The sequence below is a fragment of the Truncatella angustata genome, assembly GCF_020726525.1.
Source record: "Truncatella angustata strain MPI-SDFR-AT-0073 chromosome Unknown BKA67scaffold_2, whole genome shotgun sequence".
Taxonomy (NCBI): Eukaryota; Fungi; Ascomycota; class Sordariomycetes; order Amphisphaeriales; family Sporocadaceae; genus Truncatella; species Truncatella angustata.
In genome coordinates, this window is record NW_025763382.1 from 7,905,726 (window position 1) to 7,919,803 (window position 14,078).

At 48.7% G+C, this 14,078-nt stretch overlaps 3 protein-coding genes across 3 annotated transcripts; all 3 read right to left on the bottom strand.

Moving 5' to 3' along the window:
* Window positions 1–2,927: 2,927 nt before the first annotated feature.
* BKA67DRAFT_512125 (P-loop containing nucleoside triphosphate hydrolase protein) lies at window positions 2,928–7,909 on the bottom strand (the record flags this gene model as incomplete). The annotated part of the gene is made up of 10 exons (XM_046097448.1): window positions 2,928–3,525; window positions 3,595–3,678; window positions 3,735–4,649; window positions 4,757–5,105; window positions 5,175–5,337; window positions 5,408–6,177; window positions 6,224–6,457; window positions 6,519–6,798; window positions 6,856–7,616; window positions 7,717–7,909. The coding sequence occupies 10 exons, from the start codon at window positions 7,907–7,909 to the stop codon at window positions 2,928–2,930; spliced, it is 4,347 nt and encodes a 1,448-aa protein (XP_045962944.1).
* An 857-nt stretch (window positions 7,910–8,766) lies between these two features.
* On the bottom strand, window positions 8,767–10,126 carry BKA67DRAFT_674862 (glycoside hydrolase family 61 protein; the record flags this gene model as incomplete). The annotated part of the gene is made up of 3 exons (XM_046108769.1): window positions 9,583–10,126; window positions 8,867–9,532; window positions 8,767–8,814 (listed from the first exon to the last, which is right to left on the bottom strand). The coding sequence occupies exons 1-3, from the start codon at window positions 9,826–9,828 to the stop codon at window positions 8,767–8,769; spliced, it is 960 nt and encodes a 319-aa protein (XP_045962945.1). The 5' UTR covers window positions 9,829–10,126.
* Window positions 10,127–10,293: 167 nt separating this feature from the next.
* BKA67DRAFT_558811 (uncharacterized protein) lies at window positions 10,294–11,800 on the bottom strand. Its single transcript, XM_046102347.1, has one exon. The coding sequence runs from the start codon at window positions 11,426–11,428 to the stop codon at window positions 10,484–10,486; it is 945 nt and encodes a 314-aa protein (XP_045962946.1). The 5' UTR covers window positions 11,429–11,800; the 3' UTR covers window positions 10,294–10,483.
* Between the last annotated feature and the right edge of the window lie 2,278 nt (window positions 11,801–14,078).

Below are 14,078 nucleotides of genomic sequence, written 5' to 3' on the forward strand. Positions count from 1 at the left end.
CCAGTCGCGAGTCTTAGGATCCCCGTCTTATATGCATTAGATTGCTCTATATGCAGGCTAATGGAAATACGGGCCGCCTGCCTAATGACGCCATTATTGTGCTATAATTATAGACAGTTTCACTATTGCTCACAGGCCATAACGTGCTAACCGTTACATAGGCGGAGTCGAAAATGGATCATTGATAACTTTAGCGTCTCTGAAACCGGCATTTGGGATGAGCCATGAAATTATTTATAGCCTATGGACCACCCCGAGCTCCACGTATCAAATATGACTAACGTCTCGACCGTCACAATGGAAAATACTCCCATAACGAGCGTGTTTACTTAGCTAGGTTACACAGGGGCCATAAATACAATCTGCATGTACAAAATTCGTTCACTCATCACTAACCTAACCTTCGTATCATGTCGTGAGGCATTTAGACATGGGTGAGGCACATAGTGTGCAGCGCAAAGGTAAATATTTTCACTGCTAGATTGATATTCTCATATATATGTTGAGTTCAATGCGATGATGCGTTCGATATCCATATTATCGTATTAGTAGGTAGGCGTCTTAGAACCTTCCTGCATGGTTGCAGCCGGACAGATGATTCGGTCAGTTCTGGCAAAACTGCGCAGAGCTCAAGAGCCCTCAAAAGACACCGGAGGAAATTTACCGGATTGCCAGATATATATTGAACTACGTCAAAAAGATAAAACTCTTGTCTGCCACATTTGTACTCTTGCGTTCCTAGCTTTCACCAATTTTAGATAACTCTAAGCAGGTCGATGTTGTCAGACGCCGGTCTCATCATGACTCTTAGATTTCCACATGCGCTGAGGTTTGTACTTTCAACGGCAATGTATCTTGATAGAAAAACTTTCGTCAAGTGTTTAAAGATTGATAACCATACCCCGTACCAGACATTAGTTACCTCAAGAAGAGCGAAGCTTACCTTTAAATATGCCCTGCCCATCTGCCCGTGTCAATTCTCACAAGAGTTGTTACAAGCAAACTTTGGAGCATGTAATAGTAACTAATACAGAAACGGAATAAGGTATCATCCGATAGATTCACTGATTGGTCATTCAAGCTCAAGGCAGACACGAAACAATTAGGTGTAGATGAAGATGGTGATCGAAGCGGCTTAGTTACCAGCCCACGAAATTCAAACCATACATCAATCTCAAATCAAACACTCAATTTTCTCACGTTAAAACACATCCCATGATTACCTCGTATAACTCAAGAGAAACAACCACCACACAACGAAGTACACTGTAACTTCAAAAGTCTTCTTCGACATGCTATTTACACTCGTATTGGCAAATTTGCTCGTACCTCAAACCGTTGCCGTGCCTAGACACCACAGGAATCATATTCGAGCACGCAATATGTCCCACGACAAGATGATCTGGTACGACGAGGAGGGCGGACTCGGCATCAATGCTGGCGCATGTGGCGAAGTCAACCACAGAAACCAACTCATTGTCGCCATGAATCCTCATAAATATGGGTACTGCGCCAATCCCAACACCGCACCCATCTGAAACAAGATAATTCGCATTCATAACATGGACAAAAAGGTCGAAGCAGTCGTTACAGATCTATGCGAGGGATATGACTATGGCGACATCGATGAGACCCAGGCTGTATTCCTGAGTCGTGTGGGCGACTTGGCTCTGGGTCATGAGCTGGTTATTTGATGGTTCGAGTGAACAGGCATCGGCGCTGGATAGAGAATGAGACAGATACCCCCAGCAAAGAGACTACAAACAGTGTTGAAACATGCGCAACATGAGAGTTACAAATAGTAGACAGCCTTAGACGAGAACTCCATGGTAATTTTACATACTTATATCCTCTCTATTATGTTTCTTGTCAATCGTCATACATTCATCAAGTCCTCACGGTTCATAGCCCTTGTTATCGCCTAGTGAGGCGATCGGGTTAATTTATGTGCCTCCTTCGACGGCGATTCTGTTTTTCTTGTCTGACAAGATTTGGCAGGAAGGTGGAGCTTATTTGAAAACTCTATACCTGCTAGAAAAATCTATAATGGCGGGGCAACTGCTAGAAGCAGTCGAGTGTTCAAGCTTTTATATAAGACAGTGGACTACGGTTAGTTCAATTGAATCATTCGTTGCTTTCGCCTCTACATTTTCCGCAGTCTTCGTTCTTTTCAACTGCTCTCTTTGAACACTAACAAAACTTGGCCCATAGCGCCGCTCGGAGCACCAATTTTAAGACTGGTACCGAGTGTGAGGAATCCGTGGGGAAGCGCCAGAGTTACGCCATTTACAAGGCTGGCACCGAGGGTGAGAAGTCTACAGCCATCCGTTGTTGGTATGCTATCTACGGAATAATAAGTGAGGGTACTGCAACAGATACATGGTAGATTGTATACACTCTCACCTTGAAAGCCTGCTATAGTAAAGACAGCCAGCTACGGTTAAATAGTATCAGCAATATAGCCTACTCTCAAGTCTAGCAATTTTTTAATTTTTTATTTAACCTATCTGAACCGTCAAGACTGTTTTCACAGTTAATATGGGATTCCTGAATGATAGTATACTAAGCTTGCCGCCAATACTGGTACTATATAAAACGTTATGAGATTTAATTGACAGACGTGTTTATTACTGTAAGGGATAGAATCTGCCCACCCAGATCTGAAGTTGCGATATGCAGTCTGTGTCAAGAGAAGCAATTACTTGCTGGAATTGCCATCGGAATTGCGTTTCAGTGGATAAATTACAGCCCGGGCGAGATCGCTTTCTTCGGACCATTCGCACCGGTCGCCCTTTATCGATAGCACTCATTTGAATAGGCCCCTATAAATAGACCGACCTGGTGTTATTCATCTTTCATACACAGGCATAACTAGTATAGAGCGTAATCCGTAGCTTAAATTGACAGGGCTTTTGCAGATACTCATTTCAACCGTGTCGGCTTTCCCAAAGCGTCCGGAAAAGTGAGTTAGGCTTGCTCTTCAGTTCACGAGGGTCACCCAACTCTACGATCCGTCCCTTTTCCATGAGCACAACGAGATCCAGGTCCCCGATCGTCTCCAGCCTGTGCGCTACTACCAACATGGTTTTCTCTTTGAATGCCTCCCGCAGTACCTTTTGCGCTTGTTCATCCGAATGGTGGTCAACGCTACTAGTGGCTTCGTCAAGAAGCACAACAGGGCTTTTGCTTAGTAGGGCCCGAGCTAGGCAAAAGAGCTGCTGCTGCCCGTGAGATAGTCCGAGGCTCTCGAAGTTTACATTGAGACCACCGCGGCTACTGATGGTTTCCCACACGCCAGTTCGAGACAGTGCATCGATAAGAATCTCGTCACCAACAACCGTCTCCAAAGGATCGAGGTTCGTACGGACGGAGCCAGGCAGCGTGACGGAATCCTGGGGTAGGGCTGCGATGTGGGTTCGAGGCACTGCACTCGGTACCGACGCGAGATCGAGTCCGTCGATTGTAATGGACCCGGACTGGGTTTCCAGAAGTTTAAGGAGGCTTAGTAGCAGCGAACTCTTACCGCTTATCGTATGACATGTAAGCCGCTGTCTAGAGTGGGATCTAAGAATACGTGTCCTAGAGAGTACATACCTTCCTGTACGTCCGCAGATTCCTACCTTTTGGCCTGGCTGAATCTCGAGCGATATGTCATGAAGTATCGTCTCATCTCTTGAGCTACAACCTTGTCAGAACCTAGGTATACTTAAATGGCTTGCCTCTTAATAACTTACTGGTAAGTAGAATTGAGGCCATTAATCTTAATGGCACCAGTCGAGGGCCACGATTTCGGCGGCTCTAAAGATTGTGCTATTGAGTCCTCCTGGGGAGTATCTCGTACAAAGTCACGCAATCGAGCGATGGCGCCAAGGGATGTTTCCATATTCGTCCATGAATTTATCATCCTTGAGAGACTATTGTTAAACCCAATAAGGGTCACCATAGAAAGGCCGATCGCGCCGCGGGATGTTATACTCGTAAACTCAACAGCAAAGCTCACCAGAACTATAGCGATGCCTGTAACGAACAAGTCCATTACCACGTTCAACCATCGTTGGATGCAGAACAGGAGATAATAAGGCTTTTGGGACTGGTCGAGGAACCGAAAATTCTCTTCCTGAAAGCCTTGCTGCCAGCCGAATGCTCGAATAGTTGCCACGCCACTAAGTGTCTCAGTGAAGTGTGTATATAGCGGCGACTTGGACTCGAGATCGAGATGTCGGAGCTGACGCGATGTGCGAAGGTAAAACTTCTGTAAGAAGTACATCGGTGCGATACACAATGGAATTACCGTAGCAACGTATTGTGCGCCCGACGCAATTATGGCAGCATTGGCGATAAGAGCGAGCGAGTCTGTAGCCGTGGTAAAGAAAGCCATCGGGAGTGCCTGGTCGATTAGCGTCATGTCTTGGCTAAAGCGGTTCAGGATGACACCACTGTCCGTAGTAGTAAAGTACCACAGCGGCGCTTTAACAACTGCGTCTAATAGGAGCCAGTGAAGATATTTAGCTGATTTTGGAATAACCAAAAACATGGTGAACCAGATTATAACACCAGAGAGAATAATGGTTGATATAGAGAAGGAAATGTAGCCGCCGAAGTAGGCGCCACGATCCTGGTCCGTGCCATGCTCGGTCCATATGCGTACCCTGTGCGACTTTCCTGGTTAGTTATTGTAGCGTTTACATTATAATTGTTGTCAAACTGGTCCTGGAGGCAAGGAGCTTGCCAGGCAATTTAGAGAGACAGTACGTACCAAATAGTTGGCATTCTTCCCACGGTGACATAGCCAATTGCAAGAAGTAGAAACCCAATTGATCGGGGTAAACCGACGGACTTCAGATAGAATTTGTATAACGAGCGATCACCCGTCTGTCGTGCCAAGTCACTCTCATCCTCCTCAGCAGCTGTTACAAGGGGCGGATCAGCGGATGTGTTGGTATCCCCCTCTCTCGCATCGTCATCCTCATGGCTGAAACAGGCTTCTAGCGCGAGGCTTTTCACGTAGCCGTCTTGGGCCTGCAGGTCGGCAAAGCTCCCGGTCTGCGCGATGCGACCGGGTGTGCTTAGCACGATAATATTGTCTGCGGAAGGGAGTTGGTGAACTGAAAATCTGTCAGTGGCAGCTAAAATATCACACGGCATCCGGCTGCAGTTCGCCGTAGCTCACGTACCTGCGTTTGTCGCTAGGAGCACTGTTGCGCCCTGCTTTCGCAGGAGTCCATCCGCTCCGAGGATGCGGTTGAAGACAACTCGAGACGTAACAGTATCGAGGGCACTGAAGACGTCATCGAGCAACACAATCGTCCTCCGCGAATATAATGCGCGAGCGATGGCCTATACAAAGAAAGTGAAATTGTATCAGCATATTTAGATATCAGGGTCGCTCACTCGATGCCGCACCTACTACTCGCTGTTTCTGTCCACCACTAAGAGTGATACCCTTACTCCCAACCAAACTTTTATCGCCTAGAGGAAACTGAGAGATGTCGGCGTTGAGTGCGCAGGCGTGACACACGGAGGCATACCACCTCTCATCAAACTGTCCCTGGCCAATAATATTATCACGGACGGAGATGTTCCGGAGCCAAGCAGTTTGGTCACAGTACGCTATCGATGCGCCGACGTCCTCGACCCTAACCGTCCCGCTAGAGAGGGGTATCTCACCCAGGATACCTCTAAGAAGGGAAGACTTGCCGCAGCCCACAGGGCCAGCGAGCATTGTACAGCTAGACCTTTGGAGCGATACAGTGATATCCTGAAGCACAGGCTCTGTCTGGCCCTTCAACGTGAAACTGGCATGTTCCAGGACGAGCTGAGTGGAGGATGGATTTCGAACCGAGGTGAGCTCAATATCTAATTGTTCTTGCCTTTGTGGTGAGATAACATTTTGATCGATCTCGCTTGAGGACGAGAATGGGTTTCTACCAATAGTGTAGATCCTTGTATCTTCGTAGCCCTCCGACACCAAGAAGGCCTGGATCCGACTAAAGCAAGCAACAGATGCCTTGAAGTTCGGAATTGATCCCATAAGGTTGGCCATGGGGGATGCGACAAGCGCTACGATGGATAGAGCGGTGAACGCCTCGGAAACCGTGAATGCATCGGGCCCAGATCTTGTCCAAAATACAGCTGACGTTATTACAACTGCTGGGGTCATTTGGTCCGAGAAATTGGCTTAACTATATCAGTCTACGTTCCGTGCATGTGTGATACAACGTACCTATCATGACGATCCGTATGATAAAAGCTCTAAACTTTTTCGACAGCTCGAGCTCGCTGGCCCGAAGGCTTTGGATCAATTTAGCAATGTAGTCGGTTAGCCCCATCATCTTCAGCCCCTTGATCTGCGACAGCATTGATGAGGTGATAGAGACTCGCTCCTGTACGGCTTGGTTCCACATTCCTCGAGCTGGGCCAATGCCATCGGTAGCGTAGTTCGTGGCAACGCTAGACGCTAAGGTTAGGTACACACACTTAGCCGAGAGCTTTCTGATTAAGCTTTAAGATTCACTTACCAACAGCTGGAACTACAACAAGGAAGCAGGCAGGCCCAATCTGTCTTTCCAGCAGGTAGACGGCAACTGCGAGCTCGACAACGCTTGCCCAAATCTCATGCATCTCCTGAATACCAGTCGCAATGCCGTCAACATCGGTACTCATCAAAGTAACTGCGGCGCCCTCTTTTGCGGATATAGTATCAAGATCGATAGTCTTCTTGAAGATCAAGGAGACGAGGCTTCCTCGAAGTATCGTTATTAGTTGAAATATGAGATGGTTGTAGATACCTCGTGATATCTTATTGGTAGAAGTCAGTTTGACGGCATCTCTTCGTTAGGGGTTGACCCAACTCACGGCAAGCCCTAGGTAGACCAGACATGTAGCACCAATCAATCCAACGGCAATTCCACCAGCATTCCGTTGATCGCTATCGCTATCGCCGACAGAGCTCACAACTCGGTTAATTAAAAAAGGCTGGGCAAAGCCGAAGCCAGCGAGACAAAGACGAGGGATAACTGGAGCGAGGAAGGCGACCTTGAAGGCAGAAAGAGTCGCAATGATGAGGACATGTTTCCCGCTTCTGTCGCTTGCCTGCCAGACACCGTCAAGTTTTGATAAGAGCTTAGCTGATTCAAACTTTTGGTCAATACTGCCCAAGTCTCCGACCTGGAGCAAACCTTTGAAGCCTTTCAAAAACAGCTGATTCAGCCACCAGAAGACCGACCGATTGATGGGGCCACTAATTACCTCCAATGCGAGGTTCTTGGTCTTGTCGGTCACCAAGGGGCGCTTCTGCAGCTCTTCAAGACACAGAAGGGCCAGCTTCGTTGCCAATGAGGCGGTAAATAAGGCCCGTATTGGGCCACTGTCTGGGGATCGCAGGAACAGTGTCCTGGTCTGGGCGAGGTCGAGCAAGATGGAGAGGGCGAGATAGCTGACTAAGAGAGTCGACGGACTGATAGATCGACGATGTTCTGTGTACAGCAGCACGGCAATGGCCAACGATCCGATGAGATCCAGGACAGAGCCAGCGAGTGACACCTGCGTTCCAACTGTTCCCGGAAGCGCCCAGAGCGCAACGAGGGCACTGTGGAAACAAATCAACGTTGTGGCTGCTGCCTGTGTGCAGAAGGGCATTAAACATATTGACCACACTGGATGTCCCCGTTCCCGCCGGACGACTTACGAACTTAGCCCACAGAAGCCATCCGGCACGCACACAGGTCTCCCTCTGCCACAGCCATGTCGCCCGGGCTATGGAAACCAAGATGAACAAGGCAGAGGGGAGGATGCCGAGAATGCTCTGCTCGAACAGCAGCGTGAAGTCGAACACATCACCCCTCAGCGGGCCGAACGCGATGTCGGAAGTGTCGCGTTTGTAGGATACGTTCAAACCATGTAAGTCCATCATGGCCGGGTCGGTAGGTCGATTGGAAGATCGCTTTCGCTCATAACCGACTCAAAGGTTTCGCCGCTTTTCCAAAAGGCCCAGACAATACAATCCGCCTTCGAAAGTTTAGTCAAGACACGTTGGTGATTCTAGGCTAAGGTCTGCGACAGGACTCGTTAGGGATGGTTATAGGGTGATGCGAGCAGTCGGGCCCGCCATGAAAACTCCACTTTTAATGCCACTTTAATGCCACTTTAATGCCCCGCTCATCATCCGCGGTACATGACTCACCCGGCGTCTTAGCGATTAAGGCTAACCAGCCCTAAAGGGAAGGTACTAAATAATAGTAATCGATAATAAATACTAAACCGAAACAAGTATAAGAAAGTACCTTTTAATACGTAGACGAGTTTTACTCTTATAAATTAATTATCTTCGTGTTTATTACACGTACAACGTCCCTGACTATTACCGATGTATAGAGGGATAAGATCGTACCCGCATCTTCCCGCTATGAAACCATTGCCTCCACTTCAGACACAAGAAGCAAGATGCTTGCCGGTTCATCTGTATAGCGAAGCGGTATTCCGGGAGAAGGCTTCTTCGATAAAACTACACACGAAGCTCGTAGTAGGTAGTCTCCATGATGAGCGCCATGGCGGTCGGGACGAGTTAGTAGGCACTTATCGTACCGTGGTGATATATCACACGTTCAGAAGAGCTTGCTTATGTTCGTAACAATAGAAGTTAGTGATGAAGAAGAGGTGGATGTTTAGCAAGGATCAATAACATGCGGGTCCGGCCAAAAAAGTATCGACTGAAGTATTTCTGGCTATGGCTTGACTATGCATATCTAATGCTCTGTACGAAAGAGCCTATGCGCATTGTGAGTAGTAATCATTTAGTTTAGTACACGTTCCTTGCTAGAGGCAGAGTCAGCAGACGTTTGCAAAAAGTGAGCGTCAAACAACTTACGTAGCAATTCGTGCAGCCGGTATAACTGTTACCACCACACTGCGCATAAAGGGCGACAGTACAACCACTTGATCCGCCAGACGCAGTCGGGAGAACCACACTTGTTGCTGTGCCAGATGCCCCTGCGCCGGCCGTGCAAGTAGTTTCGCATCCCTGACATGCGGCTCCGGCACTCTTCGTCGACCCGCCGGAGTAGACTGTTGGACCCGGGGCGATGTATGTAGTCATGGCGGCATGAATGTCCACCAGAATACCTGGATCACTCGCAGCATAAGCACCGGGTAAGTTGACGGTGGACGGCTTAGCGGATCCCGACCCAGAGACCGTTAGCTGGATACAAGACATGTAGAACTGAGCACTTCCACTGCTGGCAGCCGTGTGGAGGGCCAAAGCTTCGGCTCGCAGGAGGTAATCGCCCGCGGCGATATCGGCCGGGATCTTGACGTCGAGTCTGCCGCAGCATGTGTTGATGTCCTTGGTCCCCCAGTAATCATCGTCACCGGATGAGCCCGCCGAGTTTTTCGCCCAGGTATCAGCGTAGATCTTGAACCAGCCGGCCGATCCATCTGCGGTCGAGGAGTCGTCTACGGCACTGAGGTAGGCCTGTACAGGTCCATAGTGGGCACCACCAATGGCTTCAGTGGTGCAGGTGCGGTCGCCGGGTTGCTGCTACATATTAGTGTACGTAAAATCATGCGTTATCGAGGGGGACGGACTTGATGAATTTCAATGGTAACTGTATCTCCAGCAGCCACGTTACACTTGTATGCTACAGGTGAAGTGCCTGCGTTGCATCGAATGTCGTTAGATGAGACATTGGTAACCGGACTATTGGACAGTGGAAGTCTGATGCATTGAGCGCCGTAGTCCACGCCTTTGATCCACAGATCTTGGAAGGTCGCATGGCTTGTGACTCTCTGCACTGTCAGAGCAGACAATGTAGCAAAGAACGTCGATTTCATTTTGAGGTGTTAACGCAAGAATCCAGGAGACTGAATGGTAGATGAGCAGGAACACTATGTGACGATCTTGTCGATCGCCGCATGGGATTATTGAAATCCTTTATTGCTTATTATACATTCCGTGCACGGCTGATTCGGAATACTGCCTCCTTTGAATAGTACATTACAGTTGTATATCCTGACTTGTCTTGGCAAACGGTTGCACTGCATCCGTAATGAGAGATGACGATGGCCTGTTCTCTAGCACAGGAGTACGATAGCCGCCAAAGTCAACCAGGTTTTGATCCTGTGGAATCAGCTTGCTTCATGAACGCCGTACCCGTGAGACTGGTCAGTGTAACGGTATAGTCGGGTGATTGGTGGGACCGCTTTCCAGTCTCATGCGGGGGTAATATATCGCGGCGTAACCCCAATATGGAACCGTCTTGGCAGCTCCGAGTTGGGACAAATACAAATGTGTCTATAAGCGTGACCACACGATGTAAGGGAGTGTAGTTGGAAGGGAGAGCCTGTATTATTACTAAAGCAAGCACGCTACGCTCTCTGAATCCGACAACCGATGCACCGAGGCCGCATAAACAAAAGCACCACAGATTCCGCTTGCTACCGGTCGACCTCATGTGATCAACTCCCAGCGCTAAGACCCCCATACTCGCTACGCAGCACCGACGATCGCTCCGGCCACGCCAACAGCAATGCCCGCAAACAACATACCTGTGCATCTCGGAGCTGCTGCAGCCGTGCTGCTCGGCTGTGCGCCTGTGGCAGTAGCAAGTGCCTGTACACTCGAGGCTGCGCTGTGCCAAGCATTGTTATAATCCAATACCTCAGTCTGCAATGGCTCGGGTACGCGTGTCTGATACCATGCATTGGTGGTAACCACACCCCAACCCCATGCCGATGCTTCCACCGAAGCAGAGACCTCGCTTCCAGCGTTGTCCGCGGCACTTTCGATGGCGGATATGATGGTCTGGTAGTCTGATCGTAGAGCAAATGACCTGTCAACACTATATAATACGCTGGCTAGCATCGTATAGTATTGTCCAGTAGCCCATGTTGGCTGTGGTGCTGCTGCAGGAAATGCGAAAGAAAGATACTGCGCTGCATCTGTGGAAGTAGGGAGTGTGATTGGTGTGGCACTGCTGGCTGTTGATCGTGTAGAGCTGCTGTTACCGGTAGTGGTACCAATTGTCGCATTTGCTATGGAGGTAGTATTCGTAATCACAACGTTGGAAGTGGTCGATGGTATTGTTGTTGTTATTAACACAGTGTCAGTGCTATCGGTCGAGGTAATCGTAGTTAGAATCTCCGATACTAAGACTATAGTGTTCGTCACATCTACGACGGTAGTATCCAGTGAAGCATCTGTTGCTGTAACGCCTGCAACATCGGTCGCAGATGCATCGCTTGCAGCAGATGTTTCTGATAGCGCTGGTGTGTCCGTTGTTAGGGTGGCTGTATCCGGCGTTATGGTCGAGTCCGTTATCACCGAAGCTTCTGCTGTCCCCGATGTCTCCGTTGTCTCCGATACACCTGACGTTTGTGCTTGAGCGATGGAGAATGCGGATAAAGTCGCCGCATAGATGTAGCCAACCTTCATCGTTTCCTATTTTCTTCTCTTTCGCACTTTTATTTTTCTGGCTGTGGATGGGTAACAACTAAGGTACACAAGTGGTTGGGACGAGAACTAGACAGCACTCATTCATTTGAGGACGAATTCATGCTGGTTTTCAATGGGCTGCTATCATCTTGCATATCCTTCGGCCTTCACTTGGGGGTCCGATGCGAGATCCTTCGGTGCCAATGCACGTAGCGCGATAGTGTCAACGTGGTGGCATGACCGAAGCCCGATGCGACCAATCAGGATCAGCCACTGTTCCATAATCAGTAACTGCCAGTCCATGATATGTGGTGCGCGCGGAGCTCAAAGACTTGACCTTAGCTGAGATGAGGCGTAGTTTCTATGGTGACGCAAATGCACAGATGTAAATTTGTGTAGAAACGTGCTTGAGCCCAAAATATGGCACTAAAATGGTGGATAGACATTGGTTTCAGTTGGAGGTCAGATGTTGGTGACACATTATTCACTTCTTGAGCCCTTCCCGCAAGGTGCGACAAAGGAAGCACACGCTGGTAGACAAATGTGACATGAGCATCAATTGAGTTCCTTCATCACCGAGTCCACCCAGCAACACCAGATACTGTCTCGCAAAAGACGTCAAAGTGTTGCAGTCAGTGATGCATGGGAATGAAGCAGGAGTAGGAAGAACAAGCCACCATGGCAACTGCCAACTACGACGATTAAATATTTTGGTATCAAGCCCGTTGATCGCAAGACTAAACCTACCTGTAATATGGGCATGGGCAAGGTCAAGTATAGAACAACTAACCGACCTAGCAGGCTTTCTTGATGATTTAAGGTGCGGCTGGAACAGTTCAAACCTTATGACAGAACTACAGAGTAGTGGTGTCAGCACCCGCGCCGCCATCAACATCGTTAAACTGAACTACTGAGATAGACTCAACGCACAGCAAGGTACAGTGGCTTGAGCCCAATCTCTGCATATCAAGCAGGCTGATTCGTCTAAGCGCGCTGTCGTGCTGTGATGTACAGAGTAGGCTTGCTAGCTCTATAAACACCAGCTCTGCATAACACCTGCATTCGTTGGGATTTCAGCACCATTCTCGAAACCTTCACGTGTATGGCAGGACCTTGATTGCGATATTGCGGTGTTTCCAATACCTAGGCACCATGGCCTCTACAAAGACAAATAACTCCAAATGCGGTTGTCTAGCCAGCATGAAGAAATTGCCCGGGAACGTGTGATATCATTCACGACGGACTGAATTATGATCGTTGGGATTCTCCAACAAGCAGTAGGCTTCGCGGATAACGATCTGAGCACCATCCCCTCGCTGTGCGAGAGCAAATCTGGTATTCGTATTGACGACAGAGAGGCGACACGTAGCAATCATGCTTTTGGAGATGGCGATGATTCAAGAGCTCTTGTGTGTTGGTCTCCGCGAAACCCGTAGGTGTGGAAAGATGCGAGACGCGCAGTTTAAGCACGGTGTGCAGCTCTCCTCTGAGGCAATTAAAACCGACCTCGACTACTGGCGGCTTGAAAAGTACACGACCAGATGCATTAACGGATCAGGATTACACGGAAGTCGCAAGATGGTTTCGGGGCATATCACGCGCATCTTCTCGTTGCAAGCACATAAACGATCGCAGCTGGATTGCGGAACCTCGTCTGCCGTGGTGGTGTACTTGAGTTGAGGGGGGTACCGTGCGGCAACCATGACACAGGCCCGAGCGTCCAGATGGGCTGCAGGTATCGTTTAAGTTGACAGTTTCAGCCCATCCAAAACCCACAACATGCGACAGACCTTCGACAGAGCATGTTTCTACCCCTTCCTACTACCCATAATGGTAAAGGCGGCTGGCGGGCGCCCCGCGAAGCTCATGTTGCCCGCTGAAGATGTTTATGATCGTCTTTGTATCCTCTATCATGTTTCTGGAGTTCCTCCTTGAAACGGCACACGTTAGTGGGGCAGAGGCTAAGCATCTGATTGAGCTTATCATTTTCAGGTACGCGTTTGGCCATCTCGGTTGAAAAGCTGGCTTTGGATGCTAATTCGATCGCGAAAGCAACATATATTACCGGATGCGCAGAGACCGCTCTCTAGGAGGAATAGAAGGATCAAGATTATATGCCTCATCCTTTCTAGTCCTTAGTATTGCCACTGTGGACACTTTATGATGAATAGTTGAATACTTGACGCATAAGCCAACGGACATGTTCTAAGCTGCCCACAAAGTATTTTACCTTTTTGCTGTATATGACTACACAGAGTACTACTTGAAGATCGTGATCATCAACAGGCTTGCAAATGTTCTGGTGGGTCTTGGCTTCTTTTGTCAAGTTGAAAGAAAAAAAAAAAAGACAAAGTGTCAACGCAGATCACCCATTCATCCCGTCGTCAAACTACTGCAGAGTGCAATCATCGTCCCGCCATACCCCTGCTGCATGACACAGCCTGTAAAGTCCGGGGAGAGATGATCTTGATGGACAAGCGTCATCTCAAACATTGGCGCAACGGCTGCTACCACCTCAGCCTCACGGAGTACTTCCTATAGGATCCAAGGGGCCCAGAGCTTCTAGAAAAGCGATGGGTAGAACCACTCAGCAAATATAAAGACGCGGCGATTGACGGCGGTTATGAGTTATCCAGTAACAGATGATCAC

Bases quoted from the DNA above. Each gene is read 5' to 3' on its own strand.
- BKA67DRAFT_558811 (XM_046102347.1), bottom strand. From the start codon at position 11,428: ATGAAGGTTGGCTACATCTATGCGGCGACTTTATCCGCATTCTCCATC.